Genomic DNA, 20,909 nt, shown 5'->3' on the forward strand with positions numbered 1-20,909 from the left:
TAAAAATGTGACAGGTTTGTCAGGATTGCAGCCTGTTTGATGAAAGCATCAGTGGTAAAATTGTTTCTCCAAAGCACTTCGTACTGTAGTTTATTTTATTGACAGGACTTGAATTGCTAATGGAGACCATGTTTTCTGTGTTGAAAACTCACTCAGTGAAGAGAGACACAACTGGGGAGTTATTTTGGATTTGATGCTTGGGGTCAAGAATGCGTAACTTTGTGTATCAGCCATCCCAACTATGAGACAATTACTGTTGGTAAAACAGGGAGGAGGGGTGGGTTGATGAGGACTGTTGAACAGAGCAGTTGTCAGTTTGGGGCCACTGGTGAAGCACTGAAAAGGTCACCAAAACACAGATTAGATGTAGCTAGCCATAAGGCAGGAAACAGTATGCAACTATGGGATGGGAACTGTGAAAAGGAGTGAAATTGTTCTGGTTCATGGCCTCTGCAAGCTGTCAGGTGTCCTTTCATGGAGGCCTGGCACGTGTGTTGTCTGTCTGGGTGTCAGGCTGATATCCAGGCTTTGCACTTGGGCCTTACTCAGGCACCTATCTCTCTTTCTCAGAGCAGTAACTGTTGGGAAAACAGTGCAACACTGAGCTTCAGAAATCTGCCTCTTCCTTATTGAAGGCAATTCAACCTTGCAAGCAGAATCTCTGTCCTGGTTTTGTTAAAAACAAGACCAGTTCTCTTTTAGTGATTTTTCTTCCAGCAAAGTTCTTCTAGGTGGCTGTACTTTTCTGAGGTTTAGCCTGCGTGTTTTTCCTAGGATGCTGTACTTGATGCTGATAAGAGACCAACGGAATGCTGAAGAAGCTCATGTTTAGATGTATTACTATGTTAGCTAAGACAGACTGATAGGTTTTCCCACGTTCTGTTGTGAGAGGGGTGTGTTTGAGGAGGGGTGGATGGAACAGGTGACTAGAACTGGCCAACTGAAGCGTTCCATCCCGAGGGTGATCACGAGGGTCACGTTCTCTTCGACCATGGCCGGCATCTAGAGAGGCCCCTGTCTGTCTGCCTGTGACCTACAGCCCTCAGGTCCTGCATCCTGCAACCAGGTTCCAGTTTGCTGTGAAGTCCAGCCCATGACTTCCGGGAGCCTGAGCTGCACCTGCTGGAGCCTCTAGCTCTGCACACCCAGCTCCTGCTGCTGGAGTGATGCCAACTCCACATCAAGCATTTGAGATTGGTTTTGTATATTTTGTATATATATTCTCTATTTATTAGTAGCATTAGTAAAACCCTTTAAAACTCTCCAACTTGAAGTCTAAGTCTCTCTTCCTTCCCCCTGATCTTTCTTATCATCTTTCCAATCTAAAGGAAAGGGAAGTGGTGGGAAGTGAGGGGATAACAGGGAGCATCTGCCACCATTTATTGCTGCCTTGCCTTAAACCTTGACAATCTCCTAATTTTAGACTATTAAGTGCCTTGATTATTTAAAGTATGACTATTGAACTGAGCCTAACAGGAAGCCTCTCTCTGTTTACTTTCCAAATCAAAGTGTTTGTTATTTCAACATCATAGTTCTTACTGAGTAGTAGAGCAATAAAAAAGCTTGTTGGACTAGAAAATTAACTTTTGAAACACAAACACTTGAAAATATTTGAGATAAGCCCCACAGCTGTCCTCTGGTTGTTCCAACCAATCTATCAAACTACAGGAATAGAATTTTGGGAATCAAAATAAGAGCATGAAAACCCCAGGCATTGAAGTTGTCTTAGGAATTTAGGAAATAGCTGAAACAAACCTTCCAGTGGAGAGCAAATGGGTTTGAGCAGTGCAAGTAGTTCAATCTTTGTGGAGTTTATTTTAAAAATAAAAAGAAAAACCTGCCCCCCAATAGTCTGACCAGTTTCACTTTTTTTATTTTGTAACTGCCTTGTCTGAATGGATGCTCAATGTCTTTAAGCGTAGATAATAGAATACAGAATTCCCCTTTTAACATCTCTTAAGCCCAGAGTTTATCTCTTCCCAAGCATGATATGAGAAATTATGGTTTTCTTTGGTTACCATCCTCTTGTGTTTTAATCAGGGCAATGTGTGAATAGCAAGAACTGATGTTCCTTCTTGGCCTCCAAAAGGAACTGATGGGCCAGCCAAAATGTGTCCCCTACCTTTCACTTATAGTACGGTTCTTGTACAGCAGGCACAGGACAATGAAGGGTAGCTGAGATTTCACATGTTCTTACCTGTAGTACCTGTGCTGCTGTTCTCAGTGTTAATGGTTATATCAAAATCGGATCTATACCCACTTAAAATGCCAGTTAATTCTTCTTGCAAAAGAGATTGGTATTGAACAGTAAGAGAAATGATGTCATGTAGTCATCGTTACTAAAGATGTGCAGAATAAAGGACTTCATATGGCACAGATTAGAAAAACCCTCTTGGAAAAGTACTTCTCAGTGGAATATATGCAAGCTCAGAGCAGAGAGCAGTAAATGCATTTACCCTGTCTACGGGCTGGTTTGCCTTCTGCTGGCAGTAAAGCTTCCCATGGTATCACTTTTCTGAGACAGAGAAGCCTACAGAAATGAGGGTGATGTGACTGGGTCTTTGGAGTCAGAGCTTCCAGGTTGAGGAGGAAAGTGTGTGCAACATGTTTAAATAATTGGATAGACTTTTAGACTTCCTTTGCATCCCCAGGAAGGAAAGCCTGGCTCTGTTTTCTCCCCTAAAGCAGTCCTATCTCACTTTTTGTAAAGTTTTGGTTTCAGAGCAGCTTTAGGAAGTATTGTGGAGTAAAGCTGACAATGTCAGTTTTATACTGCTGGATATGAAAACCGTGAATTGGACACAATCACTGGAAATATCTCATTTACTTATCCTTGCAAATCCAGCAGAAATGTAGTGAATAACCTTTTCTTTTTGTTTCTGATAGCTTTGTGCTGTCTCTAGTAAAGCATTATTTTCCTCTTTTGACTGCCAGAGTAAGGACCACATTTCATGTTAAACTTCGTGCTAGTGCTGCAAAATGTTCTGTTTTCATGCAGTTAAGTGGAAACTCCCAGACCAACACCTGCTTTTCACCTTCTTTCAGTATGCGTTTTCCAATTTGGCTCTTCAGAGTTTTGTAGTATTAGCAAAGGCTCTGGTTTTAATTATCATTACTTTTTAAAGCATGTCCTTTTGGAGTTTTTTCCTCAACAAGATGATAGCTGAAGCCGGAATCCATGGATAATGCACAGATGAAAGCAGGAATGAATTAATTTTCTTGACTGTATGCAAAATAACCCCCTGTTCAAGGTATGTCAGGAGCTGACAGCACTTGTGTATTTTTTCATACATCTGTTCTTTAACCATGGCTGTTGCTTTATGGCCATGCACTGTTTGTTAAGCTTTCCTTTTTAAACAGGTCATAGTTACAGAGGACACTGTGACTGCCAGCTAAATGTAACTGATTTGGCATTGTTTAATGTTCTTGTTTGCTTGTATGCCTCTAACAGGGAACTGTTGGTTCATTGTAATCAAAATGTGTTCATAATGGTGTGTTGTGCATTTCAAAAGTGGCAGTATCACCTAAATCACTGCTAACGCAAAAGCTTTTATTTTTTCCTTCAGACTTTCAAGGAAGAATGTCTTTGGATCTCTGCCAGAAAAAGCAGAGCTGTCTCAGCTGGACTAATATAAGATGACCATCTTTATGTATTTGAAAGGAAAAAGATCTACAATACACAAATGAGACTTTTGCTCAGATGGTTTAAACGAGAGCAAGAGCCACAGAGCATGCAAGTAGGGGTAATTCTCAAGCTGTGCGGCTGGTGGCCATCTCACAAAACTGTTGCATGAAAAGAAGATTTCATGTTCACAAAGTTGTGCAGCTTGGAAATATAGAATGTTCATGCACATGTTCATGCACATGTGTCCATAGGAGCAGAGTCTGACTCTGGATTCCTGTTATTTCTGCAAGGTTAACACACACTTGCAAGTTTGGTGAATTTACAGCATGTTAACAAGTTTGAAGTGGTGATAGGGGAGCTGGCTTGGCCCATACCATATGTACTGTATGCTTTTTCAATTACAGTATGTATTCAACAGGCAAGTGGCTCTGTTCAACAGCAGTTAGGAACTGTCTTAATTGGTTCTACTTTTGAACGTTTGCTTGTGCACTCTGATATTCCTCCTTGTGAAGGAGAGTGTGGTAGAGAGAAATAAGCTGTACTGCTTTGATAAAAATCTGACTTAGCTGGTCTCAGGTTCCTCATTTCCACTTCAGTGCTGTTTCAGTCTTTTCATGTTTATGTTCTGTTTTTTCCTCTTTCCTTTGCAGACAGCTTTGGGTTCCCCAGCTTGTGGACTAGTAAGAGGGTTGTGCCTTTAATATAAACCAGCTGTCAGCTGTGAAATGAGTGAAAAACTTAAGAATTCAGTAAACACTGTGGAGGGAGTGTCCTTGCTTTACAGTGGCATCTCAGTGCCAAGCTCAACTAAAATCTAGTGTGGATGACTTCAGATTTGATTAGCGTCAGCAGCATTGCTGGGGAGCTCTGGAGAAAGCTTATTAGAATTTAAACAAATTGTTCTTACTGGAAGGGGTCTGGCACAAACCAAACGGCTCTTGCAGAAGATGCATTAAAAGCAAGTCAACAGCCTTAAAACTCTAATCCCCAAGCCTGCTTTTCTGTCTCAAAAGTCAATTGTTCAGTTGCCTAGGGTATAATTGTTCATTATTTGCTCCATACTTTAAATAACAGAAGTATCTGCTCCTTTCTTCTTCAAACACAGCTTTCAGATTCCTCTTGTCACACACAATTCACATGAATGCTAGTACCATTTTACCCAAGCACTGAGAAGTAGTATAGCTGTTGCCTAGGCCATGCTGCCAGTATACATTTAAAATAAATCAGTGCTGTATTGCGGAATGTCCATCTTGTTCTTGTCTCTTGCTCTGTGACACATAGGTAGATTTCATGCAATTAGAATGTAAGTTATCAAGATCCAGTTCCAGGCTCCTGTCCTTCAAAAGCAGTGCCAGCACTTAATTAGGCCGGTAGTGTTGTCAGGGCTAATTGTTTAGGCGATAGTTGTGAAGAGGTGAGCTGAGGGCACTGTACTGGAAAGGGACAGGGTACTTTAGGGGGAAAAGTTAGATGTAGCTCCTGTGTCCCCATCCTGTGGCGTGTGTAAATGCTTGTGTGGGCCTTTCCATACCTTGCTTCATTTGCTTTGCTTCTTACAAGTATGTTTTATTGCTAAAGGCCCATACATTACCTGGACACTGCTCCGTAATTTCTGCTCATTAACATTGTACACTAACTTGCCTTTCTCACACTTTGTTGTTTTTTTTCCTGCTGCCCTCTTGAGTCTCTGCATGACCCTCCCTGGCATTTCATTGCTATTGACCGACTGATCAACAGTACCTTCCTCTTCCCCTGAGTGCTCGTGCCTCATTTCCCCTTCTCATTGCACTGGGGTCTTGATTCTTGCAGGCCCTACCTGCAAGAATCTTGCCCTATTCCGTAAGCTGAAATGTGGCTATTAAGGTTTCAATAGCTGGAGATGGCTGGTCTCTTCTGAAAAACCCAGTTCACTGAGATGCTTTCCTTTACTTTGCAGTTACATCTCTTTTTAGAGACAGCCCCAGGTTCTTGTAAATGACTGGCTAAGATGGCTTCCTGTGCTGGGTCAGCTGAGATAGGGTTAATTTCTACACTGCCAGGACAGCTGAACCCAGAACTGGCCAGAGGGAATATTCCATATCGCATAACACCTCAGGCTCAGTTACTGAGGGGATGGGCCAGGGTGGGGGCAGTCTCTCTCTTGCTCTCAGCTGGTGTGTCCATTGCTTTGTAGGTTCTTTCTGTAGGAAGCAATTACTTTGCAAATATAATAGGCTCAGGCAGGATCTCTCAGCAAAGCATATTTTAATAAGGATTTTGAAAGACCAGGTGTTTTGCCTTTGTTTTCTGATTCTCCTTCTCATCCCATAGGGGTGGGGGGGGTGAGCGAGCAAGAGAGCGACAGGTTGTCTTAGCTGCTAGTTAGGGAGTGGGCTGAGGCTAAACTACAACACTTCTTTCTTGCTGTTTACTGTTTTAAGTTAATGTTTAATCACCTGATATTAATCAGAAAGAGACACAGAAGCAGTCTAAGTGAGAGTGGCCAAGAAAGCCAATGGCATCCTGAGGTGTATTAGAAGGGGGGTGGTCGGTAGGTCAGAGAGGTTCTCCTTCCCCTCTTCTCTGCCCTGGTGAGACCACACCTGGAATATTGTGTCCAGTTCTGGGCTGCTCAGTTCCAGAAGGACAGGGAACTGCTGGAGAGAGTCCAGTGCAGGGCAACAAAGATTATTAAGGGAGTGGAGCATCTCCCATATGAGGAAAGGCTGAGGGAGCTGGGTCTCTTTAGCTTGGAGGAGACTGAGGGGTGACCTCATTGATGTTTATAAATATGTAAAGGGTGAGTGTCATGAGGATGGAGCCAGGCTCTTCTCGGTGACAACCAGTGATAGGACAAGGGGCAATGGGTGCAAACTGGAACACAGGAGGTTCCACTTAAATATGAGAAGAAACTTCTCGGTGAGGGTAACAGAGCCTGGACCAGGCTGCCCAGGGGGATTGTGGAATCTCCTTCTTTGGAGACATTCAGAACCCACCTGGACACATTCCTGTCATCTGGATGTTCCTGCTCTGGCAGGGGGATTGTACTAGATGATCTTTTGAGGTTCCTTCAAATTCCTAACATTCTGCGATAAGAGGGGAGCTAGGTGATGAAGTGGTTTACTGGGGAAATTTGGGACCTTAAAGTTTCAAGCTTCATCTGCATTCAGATAGTTGCAACAGCACTGCCTGAAGCTCTTACCTCAGCCAAAAGGAGATGCCCTTTAGGCAACAGCTTGTTTTGGAGCTGAAATGGGTTAGGAAGCCTCAGGCAGGAGCTTGGGAATAGACAGTTTGCAATGAAGGGAGGGAAGGGACATTGCTGAAAAGCATTATGTCCGAGGCAGCAGTTGTACAGTCTCTAATCTGATGCCAGTGCCAAAAGAAAAAGTCCTGGAGGCTCCTTCTTTGAACAGGCTTTTCTACCACAACTGCCAAACCGTCTCTACAAACCGATGAATTTGAAAAGCTCATTTTATATCTATTTGCACATATCTGCTATGATGCAGATTCAGGTTCAGGTCCTTCCTATGATGAATTTTCTTTTCTTGCTGCACTAACATTTGCCAACGTCAGGCTGCATAGGTATGGAAGTGAATGGAAAGCAGGACTAACTACATAGTTTGCCCATGTAGAGCTTGTCAGTTGAACTTAGGTAACTTCTCTGACTGAAAGGCGATGTAGGGTGATTTTTAAAAGAGGAGAGAAATCCAGTAGGCCTAACTGAAGACAATGTCAGTAGGCATTTGATGTTACGTAGGACATTGTCAGTGAAAATAAGGGGTGGGATGCTGAAAGTGCTGGTTAGCATATAGGCAAAATATTCTAGTTTTGTTTGCCAACATGCAGCGTTTCTCTGGAGCTGTGTACTCAGCTTTCACTGTCTGTGATACTGCTATGAACAGGGAAATAAGAGAACACTTATGATAGCTTTCTGCTGTGCTTTAGAAATACAACATACTATTCAGAAAAAAAAAAAAGGCTTTTTTTGCTATAATAATAGCAAATGAAAGAATAAATTTCAGTAGTTGGCAGTGGTTTTCTATGGTTGGAATGGTTTGAATTTCCTGCCAAATGCTAACTCAAAAGGTTTTATGGGTGTACTGATGTCTTCTTGTCATTGCTAGTTTTTGAGCTTTTGCCTCTGTTGGGACACTTTCACTTTCCATGACTATTGGTGATGTGCATGTTTAAAAAATAAGCTGTCATATATTCTGAGGAACCTGAAGGTAGAGCCTGCATGTTTGAAAACATTCTCAAAAAAACTCAGCTTGCCTTTCTTTCCTGTCTTTTTTATTAAAATTCATATGCTTCAAATTAGTTGCCTTTCCACTGCCTTATTAAGCCCATTATTCCTGTTAATTTGTCTTTTAATTAAAAGAGCAATAGTAAAACAACTCAACTGCTTGCTTCTGGGTACAGTCAAACTAAGTAGGCTGGTGGGAACTATGGAGTGGAGTAGGTTTTCCTGGACTGGGTCTGTGCTGGTGAAGGCTTGAGTGCTTTGCTCTATCCTAGCTTTTTAAGGCCAATATTTAAGAAGGTGTGCTTAGTGTTTTATTCACCTCTCTCCTTCTTTTGCATTGGTGTCAATAAGACCATTTAGTAGCTTAGCTGCATCTTGAGGTTTGGATAGCCTGTCTCTGCCTCCTGGGTATATCTTTATTCAGCTTTTGAAGTACTCTAGTACCCTTCTCTTTTTCTGGGAAAAGTCACTGTTCAGTGAGAAGTCAGCTAGTCTGATTTGTTGTGTGAACCTGATGAACTTCAGTCCATCAAGCTCAGCTGTGTGTTGGCAGAGGTATGTTCATGAAGCATGGACTATTGCACTTTGCCAGGAGGTGATGGGAGGAATGAAGCATACAACTGTTTTAGGTAGCATGTCCTTTTTAGGATGGGAGAATGCACTGGGTGACTTCTCAGGTCTCTTGTAGCCTCTTTCTTGTTCATGTAACAGGTGAATGATATGCTCTGTCTGATGGTAGAGCTGAGAGGAGAAGTAGAAGCATCAGGGAGTCTGAGGAGGACATAGACTGGTGCGATCATGCTCTGGCCTTCCTGAGACGGAAAGGGTGACCAGTGAAAAAACAAGATTCAGGGAGACTGAAAACAGTAGCTCAAGAGAAAAGAGTGAATGGAGGCAAGTCCACACTTGGGATAGCAGGTGAACACCCCCTGCCTCGCCTCTTGCTCACTTCTCCCTCCCAGGTGCCTCTGTACAACAGGTATGAGGCTCTGGACATGGAAGGCCAGACAATAGTTGAAGAAAATGAAGGTTCATCTACACCACAGGTGTTGACAGGATGAGGAAGGTATTATAACCACTTCCACGAGAAAGGAAAGTAGGGTTATAGTTGTAGGTGACTCCCTTCTGAGGGGTACAGAGGGTCCAATATGCTGGACAGACCCTCCTTTTTAGGGAGGTCTGCTGCCTTCCTGGGGCAATGAAGTTGCGATCTATAGTGCAAGGGTGATGAAAAGAGACTTCAGGGCCTTGGGACCATGAAGTTCAACAAGGCCAAGGGCAGGGTCCAGCACCTGGGTCAGAGCGCATGTCTCAGTATCAATACAGACTGGGGAATGAAGGGATTGAGAGCAGCCCTGTGAAGAAGGACTTGGGGGTACTAGTGGATGAAAGGTTGGACATGAGCCAGCAATGTGCACTTTCAGCCCAGAAGGCAAATGGTATCTTGGGCTGCATCAAAAGGAACATGGCCAGCAAGCCAAGGGAGGTGATTCTGCCCCTCTGCTCTGCTCTGGTGAGACCCCACCTGGAGTCCTGTGTCCAGCTCTGGAGCCCTCAGTACAGGAAAGACGTGGACCTGTTGGAGAGGGGCAGAGGAGGCCACAAAAATGATCAGAGGGCTGCAACAGCTCTGCTATGAGGACAGGCTGAGAGAGTTGGAGTTGTTCAGCTTGGAGAAGGCTCCAGCAAGACCTCATTGCAGGCTTTCAGTACTTAAAAGAGGCATATAAGAAAGATGGGGACAGGCTTTTTAGCAGGACCTGTTGCAATAGGACAAGGGGTGATGGTCCTAAATTAAAAGATGGGAGATTCAGGTTAGACATGAGGAAGAATTTTTTTTTTTTTATATGTATTTAATGTGGGTGGTGAAACACTGGCACAGGTTGCTTAGAGAGATGGTGGATGCCCCATCCCTGGAAACATTCGAGGCCAGGCTGGACAGGGCTCTGAGCAGCCTGATCTGGTTGAAGATGTCCCTGCTCATGGCGGGCGGGGGGCGGGGTTTGGACTAGATGAGCTTTGAAGTTCCCTTCCAACACAAACTATTCTATGATTCTGTGACATGACTACAATAATTCTCCTGATTTCAGATTCCTTTCTGAAGTCGAGTTGATGAACGTTTTGTATACTACAGTGATGAAAACCATAGGATCAGGTGTGAATTTGCCTGTTGTATCCTCTCTACCTTTGATGGCACAGAATGGAAATTTACCCTGTATTAATGGATACTTCCTGGTAACAGCTCTAACAACTCTTACTGTTAATGCCTGGCTTTCTGTGCAGAAGGATTTATGCTTGAACTATAAGAGGCTGTCAAAGAACAAATAGATACCCAAACTTTTCTGTCACATCCCAATAGCTGTAAGATCAGGTTGTCTTTTAAAACATCAAAAAGTAAATCATGTCCTTCAGAGATGTAGCATGTGTCACTAACAATATGTTTGCTGCTGGACACTTGAAAAATCATTAAGTCCTTTACCCTTGTAAAAACGTGCTCTGCAGAGCTCTTTACAATGTAGTATTTTCGTTCTTTTGAAGAAGTGCTGAAGGGATGATACTCTACTGCAGCTTAGTTTTCAAGAGAGAGACTAGAATATTTCTTCAGCATGAGCAAATATTCAAAATTTTAAGATATTTTTGTTGGAGATGGCAAAGGAATCTGGTCATGCTTCTTTTGTTCTTGTTTTTCAGATCTTTGTAAGACCAAAGGCTTTTAGGAATTTGTTGAAACTATAAGTCTCTGAGGATGCAGATGTACAGGTTTATGAAACAAGCCAGGGGAGGAAAAAAAACCAAACCAACCAACCAACCAAACAAAACAACGAAAAAAAGGGAAGAGTAATTAGTGCTTTTAACCAAAAGTCCTGGGCTGGACTCTGCAGTAAACCAGAACTGGATTCAGGGATGCAGGGTCTGGAACCAGATCTTGGATCGCAGGCGTGACAGGCAGAGTCCTCTTCAGATGCCGGCCATGGTCAGAGAGACCCTCATGATCTTCCACTTTTATAGGCTGTATGATATGGATGGGTTGAAATACTTGGTCAATTTTGGTCACCTGTTCCGTTTGCCCCTCCTTGCAAATACGCCCCTCTCACTTACGGGAACTGCAAAACTTATCAGCAACCTTGGCTGCCATAGTAATAAATCTAAACTTGGGCCTCTTCTGCATACCATTGCTAACGTTATCAGCTCCTGTCTGCGAAAACATGCAGCCAAATTCAGAAAAGTGTGGTTACTTAGAAGAACTTAGCTGAAAGGAAAATTCACTAAAAGAGAACCTGGTCTTGTTTTTAACAAAGCCAGGACACTGGGCTAGAAATCCCCTCATGTTTCAAGCAAGACTAGCAAGGAAGTCTGGAGGGCTTTCTGGTGACTTGGTGTGGGCTGTCATGTGCCTGGCTGCTGTGTTGTTTCTGCACAACACTGTGTGCCCTGGGGCTGAGTTGCAGGTTCCAGGTTGTAGAATAGGACATTTTGTGTACAACTTTGTTTACTCAATCTCATCCCAGTCCTTTAAATTCTTGTTGACCCTCAGGTTTTTTTAATAATTTGCCCTAGTCTTCATCTGCCTCTTGATTGTTATGGCCTTGATCCATGTCTATGGGGCGGAATGTATCAATTAAAAAAAAAAAAATTAAAAGTTTTCTGTTAGAAAGTGTGAGACTGTGTTCTCATAATGCCATTATTCACATTGTTTATTTCTGCCTCTACCACTTATAAAGTCACTTTTGTCACCTGGTAATTAGGAGGTACCTTGTGTAACAAAGAATGAAAATGGTCTTGGCTCTCCACATCCTGTGCTCTAATTTCCTGCTGGAAAAGGATTGACAGTTTGCAGTTGAAACAGATGATGATTTGGGGCTCACCAGAACAAGCCAGAGAAATGGTATTCACTGAGCCTCATACTCGTGTCTGTGAGCATTTTATTTTATTGTTGCCTCTCCTAGATGGCAAAATCCATGTGGGCTCTACATGCATTTATCTCTAGGTCCTTTGGGACTGCAAGCCCAGCATGTGTGTGTTTCTGATAAATGGTCTTGTTCCTTGACTGCAGCTCTGATGGTACCAGTCTCTTGTTTCACACTTGGCCTGCCCTTTTACCCCTGTAGCACAGCTGATAAGGAGATCCTAGTGGAAACACTTCTGGCATACTTCTGACACATAAGTGATTCTGGTGCTCTCCAGTGGAAATTATTTTAATCTGAATCTGTATGGAGAACGTGCCACAGTAGTGTGGTCATTGGGCACTTGCTGTTCACAAAGCCTCTGGAGTTTGCTGTGAATTGAAAGAAAGTTTGCTTGCCTGAGCTGCTTGTTGCAGACACACTGATTGTGGAACACTGGTTGAAATCCCTGTTGTGTGATAGTGCAGTATGTAAATCTTAGTTTAGCAGGTGTTCTCCATGGTGAGATGAAGGATGTTTCTGTTTCCCTCAGTACTGGTAAAGATAGCACACTCAGGAGAAGCTTTCATGAGAGGACCCCCAGCTCCTCCTCGCTGATCAGTTACTCTTATTGTCTACCCAGATGCAAAATATGCTTGTTCTTAATTAATATATGACTTTAGTTCGGGTGTAAATTACCAGGAAAATTTTCTGGTTTTGATGTCACACTTGAAGGAAGGACTTTCTACTTTCAGATTCAAGTATGTCTGGAGAGAGAACATATTTTTCACATCCACATCAGAAACCTTTGTGAAGCAAAAACTACTTTAGATTTTGCCTGTGTTTAGACAGAACCCAGAAGTTGGACGAAAGCCTTTGGTGAATGAAGGGAGAAAATTGAGTGGTTTGTTTTTTTTTTTTTTTTATTTTGGAGTGACTTGGGGTTGAGTGTTTTGGGTTGGTGTGGGATGTTTTTGCTGTTGTTTTTTGTTTGTTTTACACATTACATTTATTGTTCCCATAAATCTGTTTATGATATTCTTCAATGTCTTCAGTTTGCAGCTGTTTATTCTCTAGCTCACTTGTATTTTCCAACTGAGACCTACTTAGTTTCCTGGTGAAAAGGAGATGAAGAGTATATTGCTGCTGCTTTTGCCTGAGCACATCAAAAACTCCCTATGCAGACCATTTATTTCCTGAAATAGCTTTTCTTCAGAGCAAGAGCAGTTTAGTTGAGCTAAATTGCTCACTAAAGACTTAACTGATAAATTTACAATGTCTGTTCTTCAGCATGTAGTCTTGGATTTATCAAAAGAGAAAGTGTTTGTTGGTGGAGAGGGGCTTTGCCCTGGTTGCATTTTAAGTAGACATCTCCCTGGAGATGAGGTTTAGATGTCACGTTACCAATTAGCATTTGGCATGGGGTACCACAGCAAAGGAAGAGATGTCTCAGTTCAGTCTCTGAAAAGATAAACTCTGACAGCGTTACTTGGGCAATGTTGCCTACAGTGTTTTCTGCTCGTTGTTACAGCTTGTGGCTGGGTCATACTAAGTGCTTTTGCAACCCAGGCATCTGAAGAACCTATGTTTTGATGTGCTCTGGTCATGTCTGGAGGAGTTCAGACCTGATTCTGGTGCATTTTTAAACAAGTGGGGTTTTTTTCTGTAGGACTGAAATCCTGGTGTATGCAAAAGTCCCCTAGGAGAGCTCTGTATGGCTGCAGCAGGTCTGGACCCCAGGCAGGACAGCTTGCTGGAAAGCCCCATCCTGCCTGGTTGCTCACCTGTGTTACCCTTCTCAGCGTGAAAGTGGTCATGGCAGAGTCACCTCTTAAGGGTGTGGTGAGAGGAAACTGGAGGGTTGTGTTAACTTTGAGCAACGAGCCAAAAGAGACAAAAAGTTGTAATGAAAAGACACACTTCTCTTATTGAAGAGAGCTAAATTATACTTCAGTCGCTCAGCAACCCTTTAGTAATCTCTTCTCTCCTTCTCTTCCAGAAACCCTTTTCCAGCAATGGAAATAGGCAGTAGGTGCTAATGTGGAAGTAGTTTTGGAAAGCTGGTTTTAATTTGAGTGTAGAGAGCTGTGACTGGTTGTAATTAGCCCAAGCAAAATGTGTGTTGTTTTCCAAAGCTGTGGGGTTTACATGTGTATTTAGCTGACCTTATGGAATTTCATAGTGGATTGCTCTGCAGACCCTGGCTCTAGAATCTGTCTGCTGGGCCCTGCTCAAAGCTCACAGCTGTAGGCAGACTTTCTGTGTTGCTTGATACTGCTTGTGTACTTGGGATCTGTTGCTCTTTCCTCCTCTATTGGCTGCTCTTCGTGGGGCAGAGATGAGTCAGTCTAAGGCTTTAGTACTCACTGATGTTCTTCTAAAGTCTGTTTTGTACTATTTTCTCTGCCACTCCTTTGCTGTTTCTGTTTTCTTCAATACTTTAGGAAACTGGGCCTGAGGTGCAGAAATTTCAGTGGAAGCCTTGCTGGCTTTCTTCACCTCTTCACTGTCAGGTTTGCTATGAGAAGTACTAAATTCTGTTGAACCTTTCGACATGGGCTTGTTGCAGCCTGAGCTGGTTTGCAATGTCTTAGTATTTGTTTTTCCCCTCTTGGAAAATAGAAATTCCTTTAGCTTGTCAAGAAAAGTGTGCTTCTTTTGATGGTAGATGTTTTTGAAGTCCAGAATATGGTTCCTGGATGAGAGGACACAGACAAGTACTCGTAGGCAGGCAGTGGTGTGATGGAGGCAGGTTTTGGATGGATAGGGAACAACCAGTTCCCTGGAGTACCCTGGCAACCATGCCAAAAACTTACCCAGGCAGGGGGTTGGGGTGTCTCCTTTTTCACTTGTACTGCAAAACTGTTCCTGAGAGCCTTGGTTTTAGCCTAGGGCTACAAAAAGATGTTTAGATCTTGAAGATTTTGGTGCATGATTAAACTGTTTTCATCCTAGTTCCGTCTGTACATGTATTTCTTGTAGAAATGATTAAAAAATAGGTTTTCAGGCTCTCTATTTGATAGTTTCAACTAGCTGGCAGTGTTCAAACTCATTTAGCGCTAGTATGGAGCAAGTTCAGTGTCTCAGGTCCTAAAATTGCCAAGGAAGATTATTAATTTTATGCTTCTTGAAAAAACTGATCTCTGCTTTCAGCTGCTGGCAGTTCCTGATACCAAGAACTTGTGGCTCACTGGTATGAAATGTCATTCTTGCTTTAAACTAAATGCTGGAAAGCAAAGGAGGTTGTGTTGCCTGAAGGGGTTACATGCATTTTAGGTCTTGATTGCAATTATAGTTGATGGCCTCGATGTTTCTGCTCATAAAATGTTAATCAACTAGATCATTAGAAGTACACCTCTGTGTATACGTACATGCGTATGAGTGGGCATGTGATGATCTAAGGCAATAAAGTATATTTTGAGAAAAATTGCTTAACTAGCTGCTGTGTGATTCTTTGATTTTTTTTTTTTTGTGTGTGTGTGTGTGTATTGGTCTGTTTGTTGGTTTTTGTGTGTTTGTGGTTTTTTTGTTTGTTTTTTGTTTTGTTTGTTTGTTGGGTTTTTTTTTTTTAGCATACTCTTCCCTATGAGAATACTTAGGAGAAAACAGAAATAGTGTTGGGTCAGTTGTTCAAAACTCAGCCTGGACTCATAGAGAATGGTGCTGCAGATAAGAAATTTCATAATGTTCTATAACTAAGTTTTGCATTCCAGGGCATTGAGACATACGAACACATTCAGCTGGACAAAGCAGGATGTCTGCTCCTGTCTGTGCATGAGATCATATGTAACTTTACCAGTCTCATTACACATAGTTCCTCAAAATATGTGAAAATGTAACTGAGCAAAATCTTGCTGATAGTGTTTTAAATGGAAAGTACAGTCAGGCTGCTTTTTAGAGACAAACATGTGATATGCATTTCTACAGATCCTGATATCTGTTAAATCAGCAGAAAAAAAGCTCTTGTTACTGAGTGTTTTAAGATGTAATCAGTGGGAAGTTTCTGTTATGTTTTTCTAAGCTGCATCTCTTCAGCTGACTGTTTGTTTACTTCTCTCCAACAACTGAGGCTATGGAAACTGTTTAAAGAGTAAATGACCAGGCTGTTTTTGTTTGTTTGTTTTGTTTTGTTTGTCTTTTTTACAGGCGATATGGATTGTGGTTTCGATTGCGCAAGTTAATAATCTGGTTGCTGGGAGTGTACATAGCCATTCCATTTCTAGTAAAACTTTGCCCTGCTATTCAGGCAAAGCTGGTCTTCCTAAACTTCGGTAAGTAACTCAGTCTGTTGGGATGGGTGAGGGGCGGAGGGGAGGAGTGTCTGTTATCTTTCATTTGCCTGACTTCACTTTCACCCTACATGTGTACAGCTTGTGAAGGATACGAACTTTCGCAGATTGTAAGTTCTCCAAACTATGTTTTGGAAAGCATTCTCTGTGGCCCTGGAGGTCTTTGTAGTATGTCTTTATATAAATTCAGTGACCAAACTGAAGCCAACTTTCAGCGAAAGGGTCTCTTCCAGGAGAACTATGCAGTATGTCAAGTGCATTTTTCTGAAGGGCTCAACAAAGTTGCATGAAGAGACAGCAAGCAAGTGAAATTAAATCCAGTGAATTGTCTTCCAGGCAGTGACTCTTCACCTGAAAGCATTTCAGGAGAATTTTCTGGTTGGGATAGAAGAGGCCTGTTCATGCAGTCAGATTGAATGTTTTCCTTGTGTCTGTTTAGCTGTTGCATTTGGACAAACTGGCCGTATGGTGGGTCTGGTGAGCTGGCTTAGTTACCAGGTTGCCCAGGGAGGCCTGAGCATCTGCAGGATGGAGCATCACTGTATGAGAGATACTTCTTTGTGATCTAAATTTGTCTTTAAACCTCACTTGTGTTTTGTAATGAAGTTTTGAAAAGTATCTTCCTTTGATTGTAGAAGCTAGAAGGACGAACTATGAAATATTGCTTTTATATAAATTCAGTCATTTTGGTTGCATGGTCTTTTTTATTCCAACACCTTGGATCATGGTCACTGTGAAGTGTGCACATGTGCAAGCCAGCTTTTTTGCCTTGATTGTCAGAACTGACAGCTGGGTAATGTGAATAATGCAGGTTACTTCTATTTTCATCACATCGCTTTTTCGGCAATAATTTTAATTTGCCCTTACAGAGCTTTGTTAGGTCCCTGAAGTTCCTACCTCTATTCATTCCCAAGGGACTGAAATAATTGTCCTGTAACACTTTCTTTCACTAGTACTTGTGCTAATATCACTACAGCATTGTTCCTACTGCTTTATATAATGGCAGTCGGAATTTACTTGTGACAGTACTCCCATGAAAAACTATCTACCTTAACACAAAGTGCATTCTGACACACTTGTTAGAAGTACATTGGCATGTTTGAGTAATTCTTCTCCATTGGAGAGTGACATTTCTTCTTCAGAGCAGTGGTGTAGAGTTTGACTTGTCCTTTTTTTTAACCTCCTGAGTATAGATCTCTACTCTTCAGCCGTCTTTTTCTCCTCCTTTTGTGTAGTTGGGTATTTGCTTCCAAAACAGTAACACAAAGCTTCAGGAGAAAGGGCTCCCATTTGTTTCTCGAGATACCTGAAGATGAACTGATAGCAGTGTTCCCACTGTTATCAACTAAACCGATGTCTGGATATGTTCTTGTGGACAGAGTTTTATTCCAGGTTATCAGTTACATGGGTAGAGATCTCAAACTGTCTCCACTGGAAGTTTTCGGAAAACTGGGATTTCTAGAAACATAAATACAGACTAGATCAGATTTAGTGTATCAGAATGATTAACAAATCATGTGATTTTTGTCATGTGATGTGTTATGATGCCAAACAGCTCTGAAACGTGTCTTTAAAAAAAACAACCCTTGATGTGCTAAATCTCCATGTGATATATATCTAGATGATGATAATGATGATCTGTTTTCTGTGCATGTAGACCATCCCATTGATAAATGCCATACATACAAATTGCTTGTACTTCTATATTTTTCTCTTGTTTTGAGGTAGATGCTTACCTGGTTCTCATCACTAATGTTATTATGTTCCTGTTCATATCTTTGTAAAACAAAATCTGGCAAGACAGTCATAACAGATTTGGCAAATGTGAAAATCAAGGCACAGAGAAGTTGAATAGTTTTCCCAGAACGCTTCTAGAAGTGACTTGTGCACCTGTCCAGACCTTGACCACAGAACTTATTCACTTCTCGGAGGATCCACCACCCTTGTGAGAACATCACCAAGTTCTGCAGTGACAGTGCAGTGACCTAACAGGTCTCTGGTGGCATTCTCTGTGTCTGAGACTCTTCTAGATGCTTTTTCATAATAGTGAGCGGACTTGCACAGGTAGTCGAAGGGGCCAGATTTGTCAGGTTAACATCAGTTGTTGTCTGCCTTGGCTTTCATGTTTGTGGAATGTTTAGTGATTTTTTGGGGGGATAAGTGAAGTGAGAATTGACTGTCACCATTATTCCTCTTCTTTGTGTGTCAACAGTGCAAAAACTGTGGTATGTTAATTGTTATGCCTCTAAATTTCAAGGACTTCTTGGTTCTGTTGGAGTGGAACCCAAGTTTATGGGAAAAGCCTGAAGCACTTGGAAAAGAGAGTCCTTAAAACTGTTCAGTGATGTCAGTAGATCTCTGTAGCATCTCTCCTGGCATTGGGTGTGTCAGAGGCTGCCTCGAGAGACCATACAGCATTGGTGATGGAAAAGGAAGTGTTCAGATTAAGCACATGCCCTCATTTAGCACATTGCTCTGTGTCTGTAAGATGTCACTTGTGAAGCAAGCAATAGAAAACAGAATGTCGAAAATGTTTGATGTTTGACTCTGCTGCTCATGTTTGAATCATTGAATATGACAAGCAATGAACAACTGTGTGTTGTGTATTAAAGCTGGAGAACATAAAACATTTGGAAGAGTGAATTGAGGTGTAATGGTTTTGTTTTCAGGCATCTCTTCCTGAAGAGGGGAGATTTCTGGCCTAGCATGATCTCTTTTAAATGCTGCAGTGTCTGGAAGATACAGCAATTATTTGATCACCTTTGGAGAGTGGGCTAACAAACTGCATATCTTCTTCAAAGGCTCTGGACAGTGTTTAACACAATTTATCTTACTCTCTCACAGGACAAGAGCAATGTGACATCTGCTACTGTAATGCAGTATATCTTTTAGATTATTGTCTTACAGAGGCTGAAACCACATGTTGTCATGAAATGTTACAGTTCTGGGATGCACCCTTTATCCCAGGGAGTTTGTCCCATCAGTAACTTCCATTACAGCTACAATGCATACAGTAAAAGATTTGCCAAATGAGCTAACTTTATTGACACACCAGGAATTACTGTCTTGTGTCTGGGAGATTTACAAAGTAGTGTGGCAGGAGATGGTTGAATGTGTGTCACAGGAAGCTTTGCCTGTCTTCCCCGGCTCTTAATTTTAGCCTGCTCCCTGTTTTTTGGTGGTTGCTTGGATCTTCTTACCTTGGTCTCTTTGTTGTTTGTATTTTAGTCACAGCTGTAGCCAGTTCATTCTTTCACACAAAAGGCATAACGTCTTCCCAACACAGTGGTTCAGCTTGTACAACGCTACAGTGCCTTGGTAAAGCAGTGTTGTAAGAAAATAAAGGTAAAAATTAAAAGTTGTTTGTTTGTTTTGTTTTGTTTTGTATTTTCAGTGAGGGTCCCATATTTCATTGACTTGAAAAGACCACAGGATCAAGGTTTAAACCACACCTGTAATTATTACCTGCAGCCAGAGGAGGATGTAACCATTGGAGTTTGGTAAGGAAGATGGTTCTGTGCAGTATGTTCTGTGCCATTCATCTTTTTCCTTCTTTCTGTTCTCAGTGTTGACTATCTGGTATTTTTGCTGTGCATATGATAGCCATTGCCAGCTCTGATTAGTGAATGTTTGTATTTTCCTCTGCCAAGTGACTGAGTTCATGTTGAAAAGCATGCAGACCTCTGGAGCTCATCTTGAACTCAGATCAGTAGTGCATGAAACACAAGTGGACAACCTGTGCATTCAGAGAAACTTTATAACTTGGAATCGTAAAGTTTACAGGTCTGCATTGGTACAAAGATCATGCTTCCATATCAAATGAGACCCAAGGAGTTAGAATTTTTGTCATTCACCTGCTGTTCATATTTAGTTTTGCAAAACAGATGTGGGGGAAGATAGGAAAATGGGATCAAAGTGTTCAGAGTAGGAGGAAGAGTGTGTATAACACATATGTAAGGCTTGGAGAGTGGGTGAGAACAGAACATGTAGTTTACTCTCTTTACAGAACAAGTGACATTGTCAGAGTTCGCCTGTCATTTCTTCCTCGTGAAGCAGATTTTTCTGGTCCCAGGCAAGGGCAATTCCTTTTAGCTCCTTGTTACCCAGGGTCAGCTCTCGGAAAAGATCTGCTTTCAGTGCTTCCCATACTATCACACCAGCTCAAACCACCTTCTGCATGTTTCTCATGTTTACTTTCTGTTGTGTCTCAACACAAGAAGTTTCAAAACCACTGAGAAGTTCCTGCTACCTTTGAAGAAAAAGAACTTCATGCAGTTTTAATATCTATGCAAAAGCAGCAAACACTTGAAAAAAAGGCTAGACACCATGTCAGGTGTGGAGGCTGTTCCTTAATACAGGCAGTGTTTCTAGATCTGTAAGCTGTAGGGTTTGGACCTTTCTGTTATGTGTGTGTAGTTTGCCTGTGTCCACTAATGCAGTAGAGATTTTCTTTTCACTTGAAGGTATATGACCTTTGAATGGGACAGTGATATTCTACTACATAAAGATAGTTCCATTCCTGGAAGTGAATTTTGGTGGAAGACATGTTTAGAGGCTGGAAGTTTAGTCTTTCCAGGGTAGGCTGATAAACAATGGTTTGTATCTTCACTTGGACAATTAAAATTCTACCTGCTAAGCTGTTGAGTAAGTTTAGAATGCAGTCATGAGACTTTTGTTTCCCTTACAAATGTACTCTGTATCTTTACTAAAACAGAACTTCCAGCTTGTGGTGGTAGAGTCCATACCATTTGTCCTGATACTTATGAGACAAGTTTTCAAGAAAGTTTGGAGCCTTGCTGTAATGCCAATATAAGGGCTTGTGTTCAGTATACTTCTGAAACAAAGTCCTCAGCCTGCTTCACTCATAAGCTTGCAAAAGTCTTGAG

General features: G+C 41.9%; 1 protein-coding gene across 1 annotated transcript in view; it reads left to right on the plus strand.

The window, feature by feature from the left end:
• ABHD12 (abhydrolase domain containing 12, lysophospholipase) overlaps positions 1-20,909 on the plus strand; it is a gene marked incomplete at both ends in the record, with an annotated part of 46,551 nt that overhangs the window by 7,415 nt on the left and 18,227 nt on the right. Inside the window, 2 exons of the mRNA XM_080342917.1 lie at positions 15,881-16,005; positions 19,418-19,523. Of these exons, the coding sequence (XP_080199043.1) occupies positions 15,881-16,005; positions 19,418-19,523 (231 nt within the window). The remainder of the gene's footprint in view (positions 1-15,880; positions 16,006-19,417; positions 19,524-20,909) is intronic.

The sequence above is a fragment of the Nesoenas mayeri genome (assembly GCF_963082525.1).
Source record: "Nesoenas mayeri genome assembly, chromosome: 3".
Lineage (NCBI taxonomy): Eukaryota > Metazoa > Chordata > Aves > Columbiformes > Columbidae > Nesoenas > Nesoenas mayeri.